Here is a 21,280-nt window from a genome sequence, read left to right as displayed (position 1 = left end):
TGCTCATTAACTTGGTTTATATCTGGCTGCCTAGCTGAACTATAGGTTTAACCCCCCCCCCCAGATTTACTACGCTCGTCATAGCTCATGCCATATATTTTAAAAGTTCATATTCGATAATAGCAGAATACAGATATTTGTATTGTTTTTAGCAGAATCTAGACATATATATTTAATTGCTAGCTAACTACATGTAGAAGAATTAAAATACTGCATTATTGGATAAAGATTTCACTGCTACAAATTTTGTCTCATGGTCAGAAAACCCTGATTATTTCTGAAAGGTGAGTATAATGTATTTATAAATATGTGATTAGATTAACATCCAGAAGTTACAAACTATTTAAGAAGTGATTAATATTCCAGCTTATTTGCTGACTTGATTCTAAGAAAGTTATTCAAATAATCAACACGTGAATTGATCCATTTAGGTTGCACTACTCAACACAATCTATAGTCAAATTAATTCTAAATTCCCTCTGCGTTGTATTTGTTTACCTTTAAATCACAGTCTCATTAAAAGGCAGGAACTACGACCAGGAAATAATACTAAAAGCAGTAACATTAACTACGCTAATATCTTTATATCACTTTTCCTGGTATGATTCCCTTTAGGCACTTTGAGACATTTACGTATTCGTGCTGTATTGAAGATTTATATATGATCACAATAATGAGGATCAATTATCAAGCTTTTGAGGTAGTAAAAATGCATCCTCAGGCTAAGCATTGTGAACCAAGGCAGTATTTAACAATGAACAAAGAACAAAAGAGATGCAGGCTAGAAAATATTATATATTGACTGTTTTCTCAAAGTAGGTGATCAGCAAGGAAGCGCTTTTAGAGGACCAGTCAAGCATTTGGTAGCAAGACTGCAAAAGAAAGAATGGGCTAAAGCTCTTTTTAAATATAACAATAGTATTTTTATTATTTATTTATTTAACTTGTATCCCATCTTTATTATATTTACAAATAACTCCTGGCAAACATATCCAACAAATCATCCCCTATTTTTCTCACAACAACCCTGTGCGATTTGTGGGCTGAAACAAGAGTGACTGGCCCAAAGTCACCCAGTTGGCTTCCACGGCTAAGGTGGGACTTGAATTCATGTTTTCCTGCTTTCTAGCCTGGTGCCTTAACTACTGGACCAAACTGGTATGGGCAGACTTTTAATCTTTAAGTATTTTTTTAATACCGAAGATTTAGGATAAAGTATTAAGATAAGCGAGTTTATATTTACTGCTTTTATCATAACTCTTCCCTTCCTTTGTACCCTTTTTTTTTTGTTGAGCGAAACATACACATAGTTTGTTGTGAATTAGTGCTGCCTGTCAAAGCCTGATAAACAGATTTTCAGCCTGGAGAAAAAGTCAAGATGGTATATTAAGGATGGTTCATCAGAAATTGTTTGTAGTTGAATTTTGTACGGTTCTGGTGGCGGGATTGCATCCTTTAAAACATTGGAGACCAGCAGTTTAATGGTTTCTTTAAATATAGTTTAAGAACATGGAACTGACTCTGTGGAAAACCCCTTCCCATTGCTCGTGCAAATCACTGAATTACACAATTCAAAATAAGAAAAATCTGAGACTTCCGGTTCCCAACGTGATGCCTTTGGACACACAGGGGGAAGCTTCTCCCTGCTGTCTGTTTTCCCTTCATTGGAAGACCCTGGAAAGGGTTGAAAGTCACCCTGGAGAGGTGACCACCATTGGGGAGGACCCTTGCAAGATCGCGGAAGGGCAGCAGCCCTTCCATTTGATTCAAGGCAGCTCCCTAGGACCGACAAAAAAAGGATCGGCCATTAACATGGATGATCATCTAATCGCATCAGCCGAAAGTCCCAATAACAGCTAAGCATATGAAGCAGGAGTGGAGGTTTTGGGTGAGATCCTTTTTTACCTTTCTTTTTTCCTAATTACTTTCCTGTGAAAGCTTTTTGAAATTCATTTCCCTGCTCTCAATTCAGTGGCATTGCATATGTGGTATTTTACAGCTTGGAAAGAAAAAGAATGAACTACTAACTTCAACAACCAAATAATTGGATCTTTGTTTTGTGGGGACCTTGGGGACCCAAAACTTTTTATTATAGAGACTTAGCATCTTTTTTAACTTCTTTAATTATTAACTTTGCAAAGTATCAGTTTTTTGTGTGTTTTAACTGAATAAGAGGCTATTCGGCATTTGGGAAAAGATTTTGTGGTCTGCTGGGGACATCTTGTGGCAAAATTTGGCATAGGAACTGGAATTCTTTTTTTTTCAATTATCCTTGTTGACTACTTTGATTTGTCCTTCATACTATCAAAAAAAGATAAGACATAGAAACAGCTGTGGTAACAATAATTCTTACAAATTATGGAGGTGGACAATGGCTGAGTCTTACTAAACATAGCCTCCACTAAAGGACTATCTTTAATCACCATGGAAATGGATGAATCCTATCCACAACTGAATTATAAACGTATTCTTGAAAAAATCTGTGAAGCAACAGAGCTAATCATTTCAGGAGTGAAAGCCAAAGACATTTTTACAAAACTACAAATTGAACCTCAGACTCAAACTAATCAACCTATAGCCCAAAAAATAACAGAAGATGAAAAATTTAACATTAAAGAAGACTTCATACAACATGCACAAGTAGCTGAGAACTTTGATGCTCAATCACTGACTTTAACTACAGCACCTGTAACTCCAAAAGCAGAGAATCTAGATATTTTAGATGACCAAACAACAACAACACTGGATATGATTCTCTATTCTACTCAGATGAAATTGCAAGAAGAAGAAGAGGACCAGACTACTGAACCGACTATAAATACCCTAAATCAAACATGAAGATTTGAATTATTAGGGCAACAACTTAACAATTAAAAAGGGGCCAGTTCTTTTGAAAGACTGATAACTGGACATTCTCCCTTGATTCAAACAACAGGTGTAGGAATGAAGGGAGATACATCTGAGGTTTTAGAGGCATTGGCATGGAAACCTACTTGGCACAAAAGGAAAGCCAGAGTTAGATTTAAAAATGGGATTTAGAAATCTACTTAATGAGTAAAGCAGTTTTTCAGAGATAATGTTTTTTTGAATATTTAGCATTTAGATTTATAATGGGACTTAAAATTAACTGTTAGACTATAACTTTAATTGTTATATGGAAATAGATTTGTGATAATGAAAGATATTTTGTTATTAAAGGAGGAGTTATTAGAATGAGAATCAGAATATATTTGTCTATAAAGAAGGTAAATTTTGGAACAATATGTGTATTTTAGTTATGTTAATTATATTATAATGAAATGAGGGAAATCAAGGTTATCCGAAGTTTAAACATTGTTATAAAAGGCTAAATTGGAATATATAAATTGGAATTAAATAAAACCCATAAACAGGACTTGGATATATATAAGTAAAATACTATTGATAAATGTACTGATTGATTGAGCCTATTTAGAAACTGATTAACATGAATATGATATAATATTTGTGGAAACAGTGAGGGAATGTTATTGATGTAACCTGAGATATATATGAATTATTTTGTTATTGACTGATTTCCCTAGCACCATGCTGCTTCATAAGTATCTGGATGTTAAAATTTGAAAAATTAATAAAACTTGTTTTTTTAAAAAAAGAAAGACCTGATATCTGAAGTCACAATGTAAAAAAGATGTTGAGACTCTAGAAAGAATACAGAGAAGGGCAACAAAGATGATTGGGGGCTGGAGGCTAAAACATATAAGGAACGGTTGCTGGAATTGGATATGTCTAGTTTAATGAAGAGAAAGACGAGGGTTGTCATGATAGCAGTGTTCCAAGATCTCAGGGGTTGCCACAAAGAATAGGGAGTCAAGCTATTCTCCAAAGCACCTGAAGGCAGGACAAGAAGCAATGGATGGAAACTAACCAAAGAGAGCAGTAACTTAGAACTAAGGAGAAATTTCCTGACAGTTAGAACAATTAATTAGTTTTGCCTCCAGAAGCTGTGAATGCTCCAACACTAGAAGTTTTTAAGAAGAGACTGTATAATCATTTGCTTGAAATGGTATAGGGTTTCCTGCCTGAGCAGGGAGTTGGACTAGATGGCCTCCAAGGTCCCTTCCAACATCATCATCAATGGGCAGTCCAGTTTACAGCTATATATGACTATAAAACTGACCACTCAAAATGTCATACAATATGGTGGATTCAGATCCAATATTGATAACTCCTCCTAGCCATGTGCTATTTGTAATGATCTTTTTTAGTCTTCATTTAATAGGATGTTTCTTGGAAGTAACTCACAGATTATTAAGAATGAATAAATGACTATGCAGCAGTTAGATATGCATACACTGGAAAGCATGGATATATTTACAAAGCTGAACATTTTTTACACTAACATAGCCTGCTGATGCATTTTATATGGTAGAGAACTGAATATGTAGTTTCTGTTTAATAATTACAGATAGTCTTTGATTGCTGACTGGTTGCTTAGCAGCCATTCAAAATTATGATGGACTTCCCCAGGGATAATTATGACTTGGATTCAAGTTCCAATCACTGGATTAACCACTCCCCTGGACATGTGATGGTATTTTGGGTATTTGTCAGCCAGCCTGAATTTATATTTCCTCCCCCCCCCCCAAACTGGTGTCTACTTTCAGTTTCTCACAAAAAACACCCATTGCGGACAATGGATTGACTTAATCACTGCCACATCTGTTTAACTGCCATATCTACTTTACCACTGGAAAAAAGGTCGTAAAATCAGGTGTGGTCATTTAATGACCAACATGACATATGGCCATAATTTGAGGCTCAATTATGATCATAAAGACATAAATATTTTATAGCAATAGTTTTCTTATTTCCAAACAGTGGATATAAAGGTAGAGAAATAAGGTAGATGAAATCAAGGCAGAGAATGCATGTCTGTTTAGACTAGGCATAAAGTATTTTGAACAGAATATGCCTATAATTTCTGGATCTGACCAAAAATAGTCCAAAATTGACATTGAAAATATTGTAACATTATTAAAGTTTTGCTGTCTTTATACTGCATTTTGCCCGAAAATCCTGTGATTGATACAGTTCTCTTGTCTGTTCCAATGCTGTGAACACTATATTCTTGTCTAATTGATTCTTTTCTATGCTATGGTGCAGACACATTTCATTTCCTGCTGCTACAGTCTGGAAAGAGTATTTTGAATACAATTTATTTCCAGATTCTTTGTTATAGGGATGGACTGTTATGCTGTATCATTGTCGAAATACATTGTATCACTTTAAAGAAATAATCTCTGCTGGGCTGAGCAGACATGCTATGTTCCTACATGCAGAAGTTGGTGGACATAGTTAAAATATTTAATTTTAAGAAATAACTCGTCCTTGCAGTATGACCACTCACTCACTTAAAACTCTTTAAAATGTATTATCCAAAGATTAATTTATCCTTACGTTTTACTTTCTCCTGATTCTCTGGACATACCATAATGTCTAGAATGTCATGAAAAGAATAAGCATAGACGCATCACAGAACCAGCTCAGAAAGGAAATGAAGTTTTGGAAATAACACTTCGTATGGTTCAGCACTGGTTTCTTTCCATAATAGAGCTGAATGTGCTTCAAAAATGTTTTGGGAGAAGTGTGTCAGATATTATGCATGCATGAAGACAGCATTTCTCTATGATTAAAATAGCCTAACTTTTTATGGCTACTCTGCAAGCCTGAATAACAGTTGTGGCTGCTTTAAGAAGCATGTTTATTTTAATGAGTTGACTCTTAAAGCAGCTACACTTTCTTTTCAGAAGACGCAAGGAAAGTGTGACTACTTTGATGAATAGCAAGGACTTCTTCTGAATCATTTTCAAATACACATAGCCACTGTCCATTGCACCTCTGAATTCTGGTCACTGTAATATTTCTATAATGATGGTTTCCCCATGACTAAGCTTTCTACATAATGAAACGATTTCAACCTGCTCAGTGAAAAATTCATTCATTGGCTGCAATAAGGAAGCATCAAAATAACTGCAGCTGTTTCAGTCTTTGGTAGCATGAAATGAAAACAGCAGGTATAGTAGAACCTTTAGAGGGCATTTTGCCTAGTTCCAACTATTACTTTTAAGAATTTTAGTGTGCATAAGGGTTTTTTTTAAAAGAAAAAATCCTTGGGCTTTTTGTAAGGTAGAGTAGCAAGGATGAGAAAAAGAAGAAAACCTAAATTGTTCTACATTAGCTGCTAAATTGGCAGAAGTGAGAAAACACAGAGATATACCACACAGATAAGTAGGCTACAGAGGAAGAATGGCATTTATAACCTGGTTACTTTTAAATATTTAAACCAATGCCTGTAAGTATCAGCAAGGCATCTACTTACTAAGTTGTGTACTGAAACCAATGCCTGTCATGAATCTATTTACTATTTACTAAATTGTACAAAATGTATCTCAATCCTGCAGAACTTAAAAGTAAGGTTTGACTCCAAGCTGCATGCTTGTTTGACCTACAGTACATCAGACTAGTCAGCCTTGAACCCACATTCAAAGTGCTAAAAGCAAAGCTAACATTTAGTTGTGTCAAGAGGATCAGATCAGAAATGTAACATTCCATTAGCACAAGATGTATCAAAGTTCAGGCTGGCCACATCCCAAAAATTTGAGAGTTGAGAAAGTGCATGATGACAGTATATATTAATCTCTGATAGGCAATGAAGTTAGATTTCATTAGGCAATAAAGTTCACTGTTTAACTCCCAATTCCCGCAGGGACCCCACCACTGTGCCCTTTCTAAAGTCCCTATTTTTATTTGAAAATCTATTTCAATAGTTATCTATTAAATAGTTATCTGTTAAATATAATCACCCCCTCAAAGCTTTGTAAAACTAAAGAATGATGTATGTTACAATTTCCTATCTTTCTTGGCAAATCTAAAAAGAAAAATGGAAAGAAATCACACCATACGGTAGACACAAAAACTAATTGTTCATGAAAGTAGCTTGCCTTTCTGAACTACTGTACTCAAAGGAGTTTTATCAACTGTTCTTATTTAGTTATTTAGATAGTTATTTTCATTACAACCTGGGCTGATGCTCTCTATCCTGAATATGTCAATTATTACAAGATGGTTCTTGTGAGGCAAATTGAGACTTCATCATGTAAAGCAGAAGAATGTGTCCTCAGTATATGTGGTACTTGGCTTTACTGCCTGTTGTGTCTTTATTTTTCCTGCACTCTAAACCGTTTCTCTTACTTCTCTCTCCCCTGCTCTTACATTTTCTGTCTCTTTTTTCTATACCAAATGGGACACTGAATCAGTGTCCACATGGTAGTAAATGGCCTTTAATCTGCAGACACATAGATGATTCAGCACAGCTGAATATATTGATGGAAGGAAGACACTGATGAACGAACTCTGCAATACAACACAAGATGGTCATACTGATATCAAAACTCAGATTGACATCAAAAATGAAATGATTAGAGTAGACAAAAAATGAGTAGCATATTTTCAAGGAGATGTTTCAGAAGGGTATAGCAACATTAATTCCCTGAACAACAACAGTATTAAGAGGCCAGTTAATGTATCTGGAAGCGCAGGGATACACAGCTTTCTCTGGTCTGAAATGCAGAAGACCTTTGAATAGTGTTCCAGGATCACTTCAAATAATAATAATAATAATAATAATAATAATAATAATAATAATAATAATAATAATAATAATAATAAAGTTGGAAGGGACCTCGGAGGTCATCTAGTCCAACCCTCTGCTCAGGCAGGAAACCCTATACCATTTCAGACAAATGGCTGTCCAGTCTTTTCTTAAAAACTTCCAGTGTTGGAGCATTCACCGCTTCTGGAGGCAGGTTGTTCCACTGGTTAATTGTTCTAATTGTCAGAAAGTTTCCCCTTAGTTCTAGGTTGCTTCTCTCCTTGATTAGTTTCCATCCGTTGCTTCTTGTCCTGCCTTCAGGCGCCTTGGAAAATAGTTTGACTCCCTCTTCTTTATGTGCAATTTGAATAAAATGAAGCATATCTTAATTAGTCTCTATCATTAATTATTTATTTCTTCAGTTTTCAGAGGCAGAATGCTCAGGTCAAGGATATCTGCATTCAAATAAGATTATCTTGGGAATACAATGAATGCTTTAAAGATAAAAGTAATGGCAATGGTAACATTTGCTTTTTAGTAGTGTCATAAATGTCTTGATGACATAATATTTTTAAAATAACTGTTTGATTATCATAATGCATAGATATGGTTAGACTACACTTTCTATATCCCATGTGATGGCGATCATCTCAGTCTTAGAAATATACTGTTCTAACTGAAAGAAAGTCAATCAAAAATTTGAAAATTATATGTATATGTAAAATTATATATATATATTCTTTTTATATGTTTATAAAAGGAAGAAAAAACATATTATTCTATAAGGGTAGTTTGGAAGGTGGGAGCTAAATTCAATATTGAAGTTCAAAGTTTGTAAGAAGTTAAAGAAGAAAAAAGTATTAGAAAGTTTTGATTTTAGAAAAGTATTTAAAGAAAGTTTAGCATTTTTCTTTAAAAAAAGGGGGGGGGAAGAGTACTTTTCCCAGTAAGGTCAAAGAATTTGAAAGTATATAGTTAACTTTGTTAATAAAAATGGTGACAGTTTATAAAGATTATTAGGTGCAAATAGAAATACATACTATTTCCACAACAAGGAAGGTAAAGCAGGACTGATTAAATTGGTCATTCTATTTAAAAAGGAGAATATACTTGAGTTATGTTTTTCATTTGGATACCATGTCTGGATTTTGTGCTTGTGATGAAAAAAAATATGTAATTTTGATTTCAGTTTCGTCAATTAAATAGATTTGCTGTTACAGAAATAGATCGTTATATAATAATGTGTAAAAACAGAAAGTTGAGACTGGAGTGCTTTTATTTTGTACTGTGCTAAAAAGAGTTGGAAGTCAACACTTTTTTTTTCTTTTCCCTTGTACCTCACACCTTCTCTTCCCCTTTCCTTTTCCCTCCTTTAATCTCTTATTTCTATTTTTCTTTGTATTTTATATTTTATATATTAAATAAAAAAATTTAAAAAACAAGAAATATACCATTCTCCTTCTAAATCCCACAAGATAACTACATTGAATTAAATTTAATTTGTATACCCGCGATCTTTATTATTTTTAAAGCGCTTCTATGTATATGTTTAAAAACAGTATTTTCGTGATCTCATTTTGCACTGAAATGGATCTTCCTGAATTGTTGAAAGAATTAAAAGGCATTCTATTCCACATTTTTGGAAGAAATGCAATGTCACCAGCTATTTTTGTGATATACAGATAGTCCTCGACTTATCACCTGTCCAACAACCATTTAAGATTATAACAGTGCTGAATGAAGGGATTTATGACCCGTACCAGAAGTTATGACCGCTGCAGTGCCTTCACAGTCATGTGATTTGAGCCAAGATAGATTTCAATCATGGATAGAAAAATGTGACTAAAATTATTATTGTTCTATTTTCACAGAGAGACATTGCACCACTTTCACCTTTACCTAATAAGCTCTATGATCCTTCTTCTCAAGTGTGATGGTCAGAGTTGGGATTAGCACAGCAAATTCTGTTGCTGTACATGAAGATATTTGAAACCTTCCTGCATCAATGGCCAAGAGTTTCCCAAGAGAGATACTGAGAAAAAGCTTCTCAAAAAGTTAGAGTGTGGAATGTCAATAAGATCAGAGTTTTTAGGTGAACTTCTTTGCCTAGGGAAAAAGGCAAGTTACAGGATTCCAGGATGGGAAAACAGGAACATCATTAGGAAAGAAAGAAAGAAGAGAAGTGTATGGTTATTAGTAAAGGTTTAGTGCAGAGAAATCCTTTGTACCTTATGGAAATATGAATGCACATCTCATTCTAACTTAAATAGGTCACAGTCTCTACTTGTTAAATGTTGGTCTCTCCTGTCTTTTCTTCTGGCTTATTATTGAAAATGTACTTTGTTGACAAGCAAGAATGGCATAGCTGGGATTATAAATTTAAATGGAAGTTCAGAACTAAGATGATCAGCTTTTAAATAAATTTGGCTAGATAGACACAGCATCATTAATTTTTCCTCTCCCACAGGTACAAGTAGCAATCTATTCTGATTAAAGGGTGCAGTTTTTAATGGCGTCAAATTCCAAAGTATGTGTCAGCCTCATTGTGTCCATACAAATAAATTGATAAAAGTATTTTACAAAGATATGTAGACATATCCACATTTCCCAATGTAAACCACCACAGTTCTCCTCTCATTCGTTCCTTATCCCAATGCATGCATGAAAAGCCATGTCTTTTCAGAGATGAAAAAAGACCTGACTTAAGTTAGCTTAACCATTTTTCATACACGAGGGAATGCAGTGAATGATTTATGCTACAAATTTGTTTATTTATGGAATTCAACAGCCACTTTGAATTATTGCGCAATGCAACAATAAAAAACAGAAGCTTAACAATAAAGATATTGATGCCACCAAAATGAATCTGGAAAAGACTGAAAAAAAAAAACCCCCAAGAAATCATTCAAAAGACCAGAACACCACAGAAGAAGGCCATCTGGAGGTATGTGGCTTTTTTTATAAAGGCCCAGGTTGGGAGCCACACCCATTTTAGAGAAAATGCTATTCTAGAGAGCAGTTATCATGACAGATAGGTTCTACTTCCTGAGTCCCATCAGGTGGCATTTATTTTTACATCTATGGAACCTAGAGCATGATGATGCTATCAGAATGTTTGGGATGACTAAGAACTACTGCAGATAGGTGACCCCTAAAATATCCATAATAGCTCATCTTTCTGCATTCTGGACAAATTGCAGCTTGAAGTTGTCTTCAAGAATAACCCTTGAATTAAATTATTTAATTTAATTTAATTTAACTTTTCCATGATTCCCCAAGCATTCTTGGTATTTGGCTTCTTCCAGGGGTTCTATTAAAGCCAAAAGTCTGTGATAAGACTTCACTTATTTTATGCCTTCATACCTTCATGCTGCATGGCCCTCCCAATAACACTGCATGTTGCTGATAAACAAAGTGTGATGGAAGAAAGATAGGAAAGGATAAATGTTTAAAGGTCATTTTTTTGGCCTTAGAAATTAAAATGAAAGAGGGAGCAAATACTGTAAAAATAGTTTTATTTCTTTGTGTAAATTTTTCAGCTGGGAATTATCGCATTCTATAGCAAATGTTATAGAAATTCCCAGGAAAAATAAATGCATCACTAATGGGATGATAAATTATCTGTATGGAGTGTGGAATAGGTTTCCTGGCTGGCTTAAGCAAGTTGTCTATATTCCTGGAAGGCACTGCATGCAGATGCTACTCTGAATGCCATCTAGATGCTACTTTTGAAGATATAAGAAAAGAAAAGCAAGGTAAACTTAAAATATGGCAAGGGAGTACAAGCAATCCAATACAAATGAAATACCTGTGGTAGAAATCACCTCGCAACATTCAGTGAAAACATATAATAATATAGGATGAGAAGAAGCTTAGCTGCTTGCTGACTGGTCAACAGAGGTCTGCTTATTCTCTGTTAAAATGCTGCTGTTGTTTTAAAAGTGGCCTTGCGCTACACTGTGCATTGAACCATAAATAATAAACAGCTTACCTTTAGAATTCATGTACTGTTATTTAAGACATTATGGCTCTCCTAATAAAACTGTACTGCTCTTAAACCATTCGACTGGTATCAGCCATAACTGGGTCAAAGGTGAATCCATCTTTGTCATAGGGATAAGAAACATGGCATTTGTAAGGATGATAAATTACAATTCATAGCATCTTTCATCCTTCGTTATGTTGTATGGGTTGATGAGACCTGTGGTTCAACTACATCAGAAAAGCTGCATATTCCTCACTTGTTCTATAATGCATTTTTGTTTTTAAATGCGTGGAAATGTGTTTGAATGTGCAACTAATAGTACTCTATTACCAAGCAAAATCTAGATTGACAGAAGTCTTTCAGAAGACCTACACCCATTAACATCAAAATTAGTGTGTCTTGAGTCCCAATACACTCATTTAGAGATAGAGGTAACCTTTTCTTTGTAGGATTATATGGTTAATCAATTGCAGGCAAAACTGAATCAGGAAAATGGGGAATGGATAGATCTTAATATAGCACTGTGAGTTGTTTGAAAGCCTTCATAAAACTGTAAACAGATAATTTGGACATGTTGATAGGAAGATTAGGTTTTATTGTTTCTTGAGTGACAGGCTTGGTGAAAGATATTTGTGGTTTGCCTCCTGTTACTAAAATCCAATGACAAGTAAAACCTGACATGTGTGTATAATAGGAAGGCTTTAGGGGAAATATGAGAAACAGTTCATTAAGAAGGTTGTGCTTCGGCAAGTTTTAATTTCACATGATAGAACTGCAATATTCAGAAGGTATGTAAAATATTGAAAGATGCCATTTGGTAAAATCTACTTTATTTGTTTTTGCTCACATATATTTGAAGAGTAGAAAGTTTGATCTAAAGCAGTTCTTGATTTGGGGCCCTCCATGTATCTTAGACTTCATGTCCTAGATTTTGGCTAGGAATTTTGAAAAACGAAGTTCATACATCTGGGCGCCAGCAGTTGGGGAAAATGTGGGTTGAAGGTGAGGGTCAGAAGGTTAAGGAAGACTGACCATAATCACAATAGGAAAAATTTCAGGAACAGCTTAAAGTGGCCTAATATCCAGAGCCAGCATAGATAACAAATCCCTTTTTTAGTATACAAATATTTGCAGTTGTTAAATTCAATTTGTTTTCACAGCAGATTAATTTTGACATTCAGCAACAGAACCAGAAAACAGCTTTGCCAGTGCCAACTTTCCTCAAAATGAAAACAAGTAGTATCTTAAATCAGCTGCACTGTTATAAGGTACAATGGATTAAAAGGGGAGAATAAAGAAATTATTTTCTACTGATTAAGTTATTTAGATAAAGTTATTTAGAGATTCATAGGGACAAGATCTACTATTTAAGTAAGTATCCTTGGGTATGTAAATCAGACAGAGATAAACTAGGTAATCCTGACACAAATTGAATTTTAAAGAATTGTCTAATGGAGAAAAATTGAATACAAATAAACCTGTTTGGATTATATGTAATTAGTGCATGCTTCATTTTCCTTCTTTTTTTAATAATTTGTAGAGAAAATATCAAAATGATTTGATTTGTGTTTGATTTTCTGTTATAATCTTTCTTTTAAAATATTTGTCTTAATTTCTGACAACATGAATATTTATTAAGTTCAGAACATACTAAACTAGATCTACTTTAGGCATAATGAAATCAATGGGACAGAAAGACTAACTCATTCCATTAATTTCAATGCATCTACTAAAAAAAATGATACATCCACAGGACACTGTAGCAATGTTAATATGCAGACGATGGCCTTACGTATTTGCATCTCATTGTCCGATACTAGTGTGCAAATCAAGGGAGCTGCCTGATGGTGTCATCATGCACATTTTATCATTTGTTTCTCACTGTCTTATGCAATAGGATTTAGAATGCACTTTAATCCCAGCTAAGTGGTTATATAAAAACGGTACTTTAAGGGCCAGAACTATCTCTGTCCCCCACTCTTTCTCCTTCTATTACTAATTTGTTTAAATGTAACTACTAGTAATCTAATTGATTGTAGGACAAAACACAAGAAAGATCTACTTATACACTCTTCAGCCTCTTCCTTCACATACTGGAGAAAAAAAGATACCCCACCGACACCAATAGAAATATGTTTAATATTTGTTCCCCCTGAGGAAATAGTTTGTCTTAAAAAAAAGAACTTTAAAAGGGGCTATGACTTTTTTCTCTCTGTGCATAGACTGGGGCCCCACTGCACGGTATCCTCCATTTTGTGTCATTTGAAACTACATCTGGATCAAACTGAATATTTATAACAGCCTAGATCTACATCTGAATGATTTCTAAATAATTTCTCAGCTAACATGACTGTTTCTGGAAATTGAACTCCACACATTTGAATAAGTCCAGGTTTGGGAAGGCAGATGTATAAAAAAAGAAGACAACATATGATCTTTCCACATCCCCTATTCCTCAATCGTTCCATTTTTTATCCCAAATATTATATGCAAAATACTCTCCCTGCACATCCAATAAAGTAAGATTAATATAAAACAATTAGTGGGATGGATATTCTTCTGTACACTTGAAGTAAATATAGTTTATATAAATAAGGAAGTGCTGCAAACATATTCTAAGCCTCATTGTGGTGACTTTGCTGGAGTAATTTTTGAAAATCTAAAATTTGAGGAAACAGGTTTTGTCGGTAAATATATACTTACACTTACAGGTTGACTTTTTGGCACATCATAAACACCTTCTTTCTTTTGGCTAGTAGGAACCTGTGGGAAGAAAAATATAATTAGGATCAACTTGAAAAATACTGGAAGCTCTTATTGGAAGTTTAATGGATGATACATATGACTCTGAATTCTGAAACAGACATCTTGTTATAATGAATGAGATGGAAGTCCTTTTTCCATAGTTCTTGGAACTCCACTTTGTCCTTTTACTAGCCTCCATTTTAGATATCATGACCATATGGACAGATGTCTTATTTGAATTTACTATCTAGTACAGGCATGTCAAACTGCCGGCCCACAAGCTGGATGTGTTATGCTGAAACCGCGCCCACCCCATTGCCGGCAATGGGGAAAAAGTCACGATATGTCACGCGACGTCATGTGATGTTGTGAGTTTGACATGCCTGATTTAGTACCTGAGGCTTAAATTTTAAAAAGGATTCCTTCACAACAAATCTGTAACTTTGCACAAAAGTAGAATTAATATCTTGTAATATTGTACTATTCCTTATATTATATTTTTTCCATGTAGAATTTGAGCATCTGGTCCCAATCCTTATTTGTTGCTCTAATTTATTATTTGGGAAAAGAAAGGACTTGAGCAATATGTCAAGCTTCTAATTGTAGGTACCAATGACTGTCCAATTAATACTTTGTAGAAGAGATCTGAGTCTTTTACTTTGTTCACATCTGCTCTGTACTCATTAGAAACTGTTTTTCCTCCCCATTTGAGGATGAATAATTAAAGAACTTTGGTAGAATCAATCAAATAGATGTTTTTGAAACTTGTGCATTTTCCTGATTTCTTGTCCTTCCAATGAATCCTTATTCCACTTGGTTCCAATCACTCTTTTCTGTTGCAATGTATTCATTTGCAGCCTAACACTTTCTCTAAAAATTAAGTTTCATTTATTGGTGCTACTGCTTAATTTCTTTAGTGTCTTGTTAGACTTTATTTGTACTGGCAGCATTACCTTTGTCTCATCTCACTTTTTCTGACCTTAATTATTAGATTAGGTTTTATATTGAATATATACTCCATTACAATGTTTAACTATCCATTGTGGACACCTTTTATTTAGCATTAAGAGTGCATATCATTTTATTGTATGAATGGATTTCTATATTACTTTATACGTATACTATAATGCATATACTATATACTACTACAATAATCTGGTGCAATATGCTGTATGTGTATATCTGAAACAAAATTCAATGCCTAGTTGAGGTGAATTGTGCCTTATGAATACACCTTATAAATTATGAGAGAAAAAAATTGTATACAACATTAAGAGAGGAAAATAATCAAGACATTAGACTTTTCTGACTTGGAAACTGGAGAACTTTATTATCTATTGGTAATAGCAGAAAAATCAAGTAAAGATCACAAAACTAGTATAAGAATACATGGACCTTTTTCCCCTAGTTATTCAAAAGATGCAGAATCTCTCTTTTTTAAACATTTGTATTTCAAATACTTTTCTTATTTCTATTGTCCCTTTCATCAGCATTTCTAAGATTCTAATTCTACAGATTCCAGATGCTTTAGAGTTACAATATGTATTGGACAAGTAGCTCAATGCAAGCACAAGCTTTGACTGATCAAGAACAAACTTACTATACACAAAGTGTATTATCAGTTTATAAATATTAATCAAGTTATTTTCAGATTGTTTGAAAGCAGAAATGAAATTTCTTGTTGGACTGTCAATATTTTATAACACTCATAGCTGTTGACAGCTATTTTGTTATGGAAGACTGGATTGTAAGTGCTATGGTATGTTTCTATTTTGCATTTTTGTTCTTAAGAAGAATAATTCCTGGCTCACTTATGACTATATTTAGTAGTTCTGTTCCCTATATTTTGAATTGCTTACAAAATGAAAAGATTTTCTTCTATTCATATTTTTATTTCATCTCTAAAGGGATTCATTCACATAAGGTGACTATAGGGGTTATTTTTATAAATTCAGCTTCTTTTTAGGTCAAATAAATATTGCAAATTTACTGATATTTTATCAACACATTAGACAATTATAAAATAAAAATATGGTGTAAAAGAGAATAAAAATAATCACAGAAATGCAAAATAAAATGTCCAAAATATATCCATAGCACTGAAAATTTAGTCAGTTCTATAACTGCATTTTCCACAACTAGCCCAGGATGCATTAACTACTGCTAGCTTTAGCTTGACATAATGCAGTGAAAAGCTCATGGTTACACTTATTCCTACAAGCTATACACATTTTATACTATAATGCAAAGCGACTTAGTTGGTTAAACTGGCTAATATCTATTCTTACTACCCCTATGTTCCCAATCATAAAAGCATCAGGCATAGAGAAAACCTTACTTAAAACTGACTACACAGGCAAATTCTAACATTTTTTAAAATAAAAAATAATCCCTCTGAGAAAACCTTCCTGGGCATTATCACCTTGATATTGCAGAAAGAAAAGATAGTTTTAGGGACCCAAATAGTGATGCTAGTAGGAATGATAATAATAATTATAATAATGATAATTCCTGGTAGGACCATCTTTGCTCATAAGGTCAAAAGGGGAAAGGTGAAATTTTTACACCAATGCTAATTCACAACAGGGCTGAAGCCAGTAGGGACTCTCTAAGTAGGTAGCAAATTGACCCACGGAGAATGTACTTGCATACTAAAATTTATAAGCCAATGGCAAACCACTTCTACAACATTGTCAAGAAAACTATGCTGGGCTGAAACATTTAGCGAAGCTGATATTAGAGACACTTGAGGTTAGATATTACTCCTCTAGTTACTAGAAAAGAATTCTAGTGTTCTTTGGACAGACGAAGGCTTCAAATAAATTTGACTACAAGAGTGCCAGTGTTGAAAAAAAATTCTCGTTTTATAAGAGCCTGTGCAGTTTGAACCTGATATGTAAGAACGATGAACTAAGAACAATTTGAAATTGGAAATGAAACCTATTAAATTAAAAGCAAGTGAGTGAATTTATGTTAAATGGAATGGGTTATTCAAATCAGATGATTACATGATGGAGGCATTCCTTTGAAGGAATGAAGTAGTAATGCTACTTAATGAAGACATTGCTAAGCAAATGCTCACCTACATACAGTATATCAAAATTAGTGGCTATTCACGGAATATCAATGTTATACAAGTTTTAAAAACTCTAAGAGATACTGAAGAAATCTATACCAAATTTCAAAGGTGGTAATACAACATTAGAAACATATAGTACTGCTGATAAGTGATAGAGTTTAAACATTGGTAAGTAGAGGCACTAGAAATTATAGATGGAGAATGAAAGAGATATGTTGTAGGAAATGAAATGAAGGAGATAGGCTATACAGCAGTTTTGCAAAAGGGGCATTCCAACCTTAGTTTCAGGAGAATATGGACATAACTGAATGTACAATAGCAGAAATAAATTGATCAAATAATACCCAAAAGAAGATAGAGAAATGCAATCCAGTCAGTCAAAATCCATTCAAGTATAATTTGTGGAACAGATCACAGATTTGTAAAATATAGATTCAAGGACAAGAATATCAGATCAATTTAAAAAAAACCAGTACAATCAATTTATTTTGTTCATCAAATTTAGAGACCATCCATCTCATCCTCAGAACAACTCTTGGCAGGCTGATGTAATGGGGAGAAGACATTTTCATAGATAACCTGGACCCATGCCATTTAGGGCTATAAAGGTCATAATCAACACTTTAAATTAGATCAAGAAACAGATCAGAATCCAATGAAAATCACTTCATTTTTTATAATTAAGAAGCTACTACAATGAAATAACTGAATTTGGAGAAATATTGGTTCAGGAAAATAAAAGGGTGCATAGTGCTTTCATTGGTTTATCTTGCACAGCAAATATATTATTGAATTAGAAGGATTAGAAGAGATGTCAGATGGAATAAAAATTGGGAGTTGGAACTGCTAACAATCTCAGATATACAGATGATGTAGTAAAAGCTTAAAAGAGTTGATTCTGACAGTGAAAAATCTGGGTGAATGTTAAATTTTAAAAAGCCAAACATAATGCCAGCAAATATATTCAGTGTTAATAAGGAAGTAAAGGTAATAAATAGTTTTGGTTTCAGAAATAAAGAAGGAAACTTAAACAATATCATGAAGGATATTAATATTTCCTAGCATTGCAAAGGTCACAACAGTTAAAACAATGGTCTTTCTATTGGAAAAGGTGTGAAAGCTAGACAGTGAGAAAGAAGAGACAAAAATCTATTTCAAATTATAGATTTGAAGACTATTCCCAATAATACATTAAATTGTGAGAACTAATTAATTGATTTTGAGCCAAATAAAGGCTGACTATTTCTGTAATGTGAGCAAAAATTCACATATTTCAAATGTGATGCAAAGGAATGATGAACTAGAAAAAACAATTATGCTTGGCAACATTGTGGGAAATAGGGAAAGAATCAGATAAAACTGGATGAACATGATAAAAGAAATTATATTATTTTCTCTGAAAACTAAAAGTTAGTGACAAGTCAGGATGGTAGACATTTATTTATGCAATCGCCAAATAAGGCCTATTTCAGTGGCATTTAATTAAGTAATTCTGGAAAACCTGGACATAAAACAGAATAATTATTGTGGATCTGTAAGTAAAAGAATTTTTTTAACCATTTGTTCACCTTTAGAAAGAATTCCAACTGTAGCAAGAGTTACAGGCAGATTTCATTAGACCTCTCCAGCAGGTTTTCCAGTGCAATTCAAGATAGTGGTTCTTGCATACGAAGCTTTACACAGTACTGGGTCTAAGTATTACTGTCTATTCCCCATGGACTCTGCCCATCTGAATGATCAGACAGACTTGGCATGCCCCAGGCCTCATAGCTTAAACTACGTTATTGAGAAGGATACAGGAAATCCTGTAGCACCTTCCCTCAGAAATAACATCCCACAGAAATGAAAATATTAAATTATTCTTATCAGCATTTAAATGATCATTGAGAACCTGGTTCCTCTCCAAACCTTGGACTAAGTTGGTTGTCAGGCTTGGGTGTTATACAAGGAAGAGGGTTTCTAAGCCACCCTAGAAACATTTCATTAACACATATAGACAAATAAATAAAATCGTAACAGCTGGTAAACACTCAAATATAAAAAGGCGAAAAATAATTCTTGTAGGAAAGGAAAGGTGTTATACAATCTAATAATGTCCATGAAAGCCTATACCTCTTAGGATAAAAATCCTGTTAGTTAGGGCTTCCAAAATGATAATTGTGGCCTGAATTCAGGAACAGAATTTTGCCTTTGTTCTTAATTCTGTTAAAAAAACAGAACTCTAAATCTAAATTAAGTAGAAATAATTTCTACTTAATAATAATATCTCTCTCTCTCTCTCTCTCTCTCTCTCTCTCTCTCTCTCTCTCTCTCTCTCTGTGTGTGTGTGTGTGTGTGTGTGTGTGTGTATGTGAGAGAGAGAGAGAGAGAGAGAGAGAGAGAGAGAGAGAGAGAGAGAGAGAGACAGACCTATACTTTTTTTAAAAGGCTGAGGAAAAAATGCATCTTAAATGATACAGATAATCCTCAACTTACAACCATTAGTTTAGTGACTGTTTGAAATTATAATGGCACTGAGAAAGTGACTTACACTTTTTTTCACACTTAAGACCACTGCAGCATCTCCACGTTCATGTGATCAAAATTTTGGCACTTGGCAACTGGCCCATATTTATGACAGTTGAAATATCCTGGGATCATGAGATCACCTTTTGTGACTTCTGACAAGTAAAGTCAATGGGAAGGCCAGATTCACTTTACAATTGTGTTACTAACTTAACAGCTGCAATGATTCATTTAACAACTGTGGCAAGAAATGTCTTAAATGGGGACAAAACTCACTTAACTGTCTCGCTTAGCAACAGAAATATTGTGCTCAAATGAGGTCGTAAGTCGAGAACTACATACGCTCTACAAGCTAAATCCAAAACCTGTACAATTATGAAATGGAATGTATGACTTTAGGAAAAAATAAATGAGCTTAAAAGAAACTTTACATATTTTACTCTTCAAAATATGCTTGATGATTACTGGAAGGAACAAGAACACAAATGTACAAATTTTATACCTGATAAATGTTTTCTTCTGTTTCAGGCTCACGAATTGGCTCATGTCCAGCCTCAAACACAATGTACTATTACATCAGCAGCAAAAGAAGAAAGGTCAGAGGTGAAAAAGAAAGGAGAAAAAGGCAGTTTTGAACTTTAGAAGAAATAACCATCAGCAGAAAAGGAACAGCAGTACAGGCTGACAAAAGAGCAACTTTCTCTTTTTCTAAAACAAAAAACAAAAATGTGACTTTCTTTTATAGAAGAGAAATAAAAAAGATGTGAAACTTTACTAATTGTCATTAAACAAATTTCCTGCTGTTTCCTCAACAGAGATACGAACAGAGTTCAACCTTGTTTCCAAAGAAGCCTATATATTCCTTATTGTAATTTTAATCTTATTTAAGAAAAGCAGGGAAAATGGACTTCAGCAATGAGTTTATTTTAACTGCCTGGTTTCTATACTGATTTTGAAGAAGTTTCATGGGAACAACTTCACAGAAAACTATTTCAATACTGATGATAATTCTAATTATCATTATCATCATCTACTTATTGTTTCCATTTTCTTGGAAAGACAATTTTCCTATATTGTATTTTAAAAATCATTTCTTTCTTCTAACATGTTTCTATATTTCTTTTGTTTTGAAAATATTATTAATGGCATGTAATCTGTTGTTCGTAAAAATGTATAACATTAAAGATTTGTTTGTCATTAGTAAAAACCTTTCAACCCTATTTAAGACAATGGCATCATTTATTTAGTTAGCACCATTCTTTCCTTTCTTCCTATGTTCCTAGCTTTCTATTCTATGTGTACCCAAATTACTATGGTTAATGCTATCTCAAAA

General features: G+C 33.8%; 1 protein-coding gene across 17 annotated transcripts in view; it reads right to left on the bottom strand.

The window, feature by feature from the left end:
- Nucleotides 1-21,280, bottom strand: part of DAB1 (DAB adaptor protein 1) — a 298,012-nt gene that overhangs the window by 38,849 nt on the left and 237,883 nt on the right. For 12 of the 17 annotated variants that reach the window (XR_005553761.1, XM_039319766.1, XM_039319761.1 and 9 more), the window contains 2 exons: nucleotides 20,450-20,515; nucleotides 14,322-14,381 (listed from right to left, as the gene is read on the bottom strand). Coding sequence is in view for 16 of the 17 variants with exons in the window: in XM_039319766.1 (XP_039175700.1) it covers nucleotides 14,322-14,381; nucleotides 20,450-20,515 (126 nt within the window). In the remaining variant the exon portion in view is untranslated. Of the gene's footprint in view, nucleotides 1-12,058; nucleotides 12,585-14,321; nucleotides 14,382-20,449; nucleotides 20,516-21,280 lie in introns of those variants that run through there. The other 5 variants (XM_039319773.1, XM_039319771.1, XM_039319775.1 and 2 more) reach the window with 4 other exon arrangements.

The sequence above is a fragment of the Crotalus tigris genome, unplaced genomic scaffold (assembly GCF_016545835.1).
Source record: "Crotalus tigris isolate CLP2741 ecotype Arizona unplaced genomic scaffold, ASM1654583v1 scf7180000023617.9722795, whole genome shotgun sequence".
Lineage (NCBI taxonomy): Eukaryota > Metazoa > Chordata > Lepidosauria > Squamata > Viperidae > Crotalus > Crotalus tigris.
This window is presented reverse-complemented; position numbering and strand designations above follow the sequence as displayed.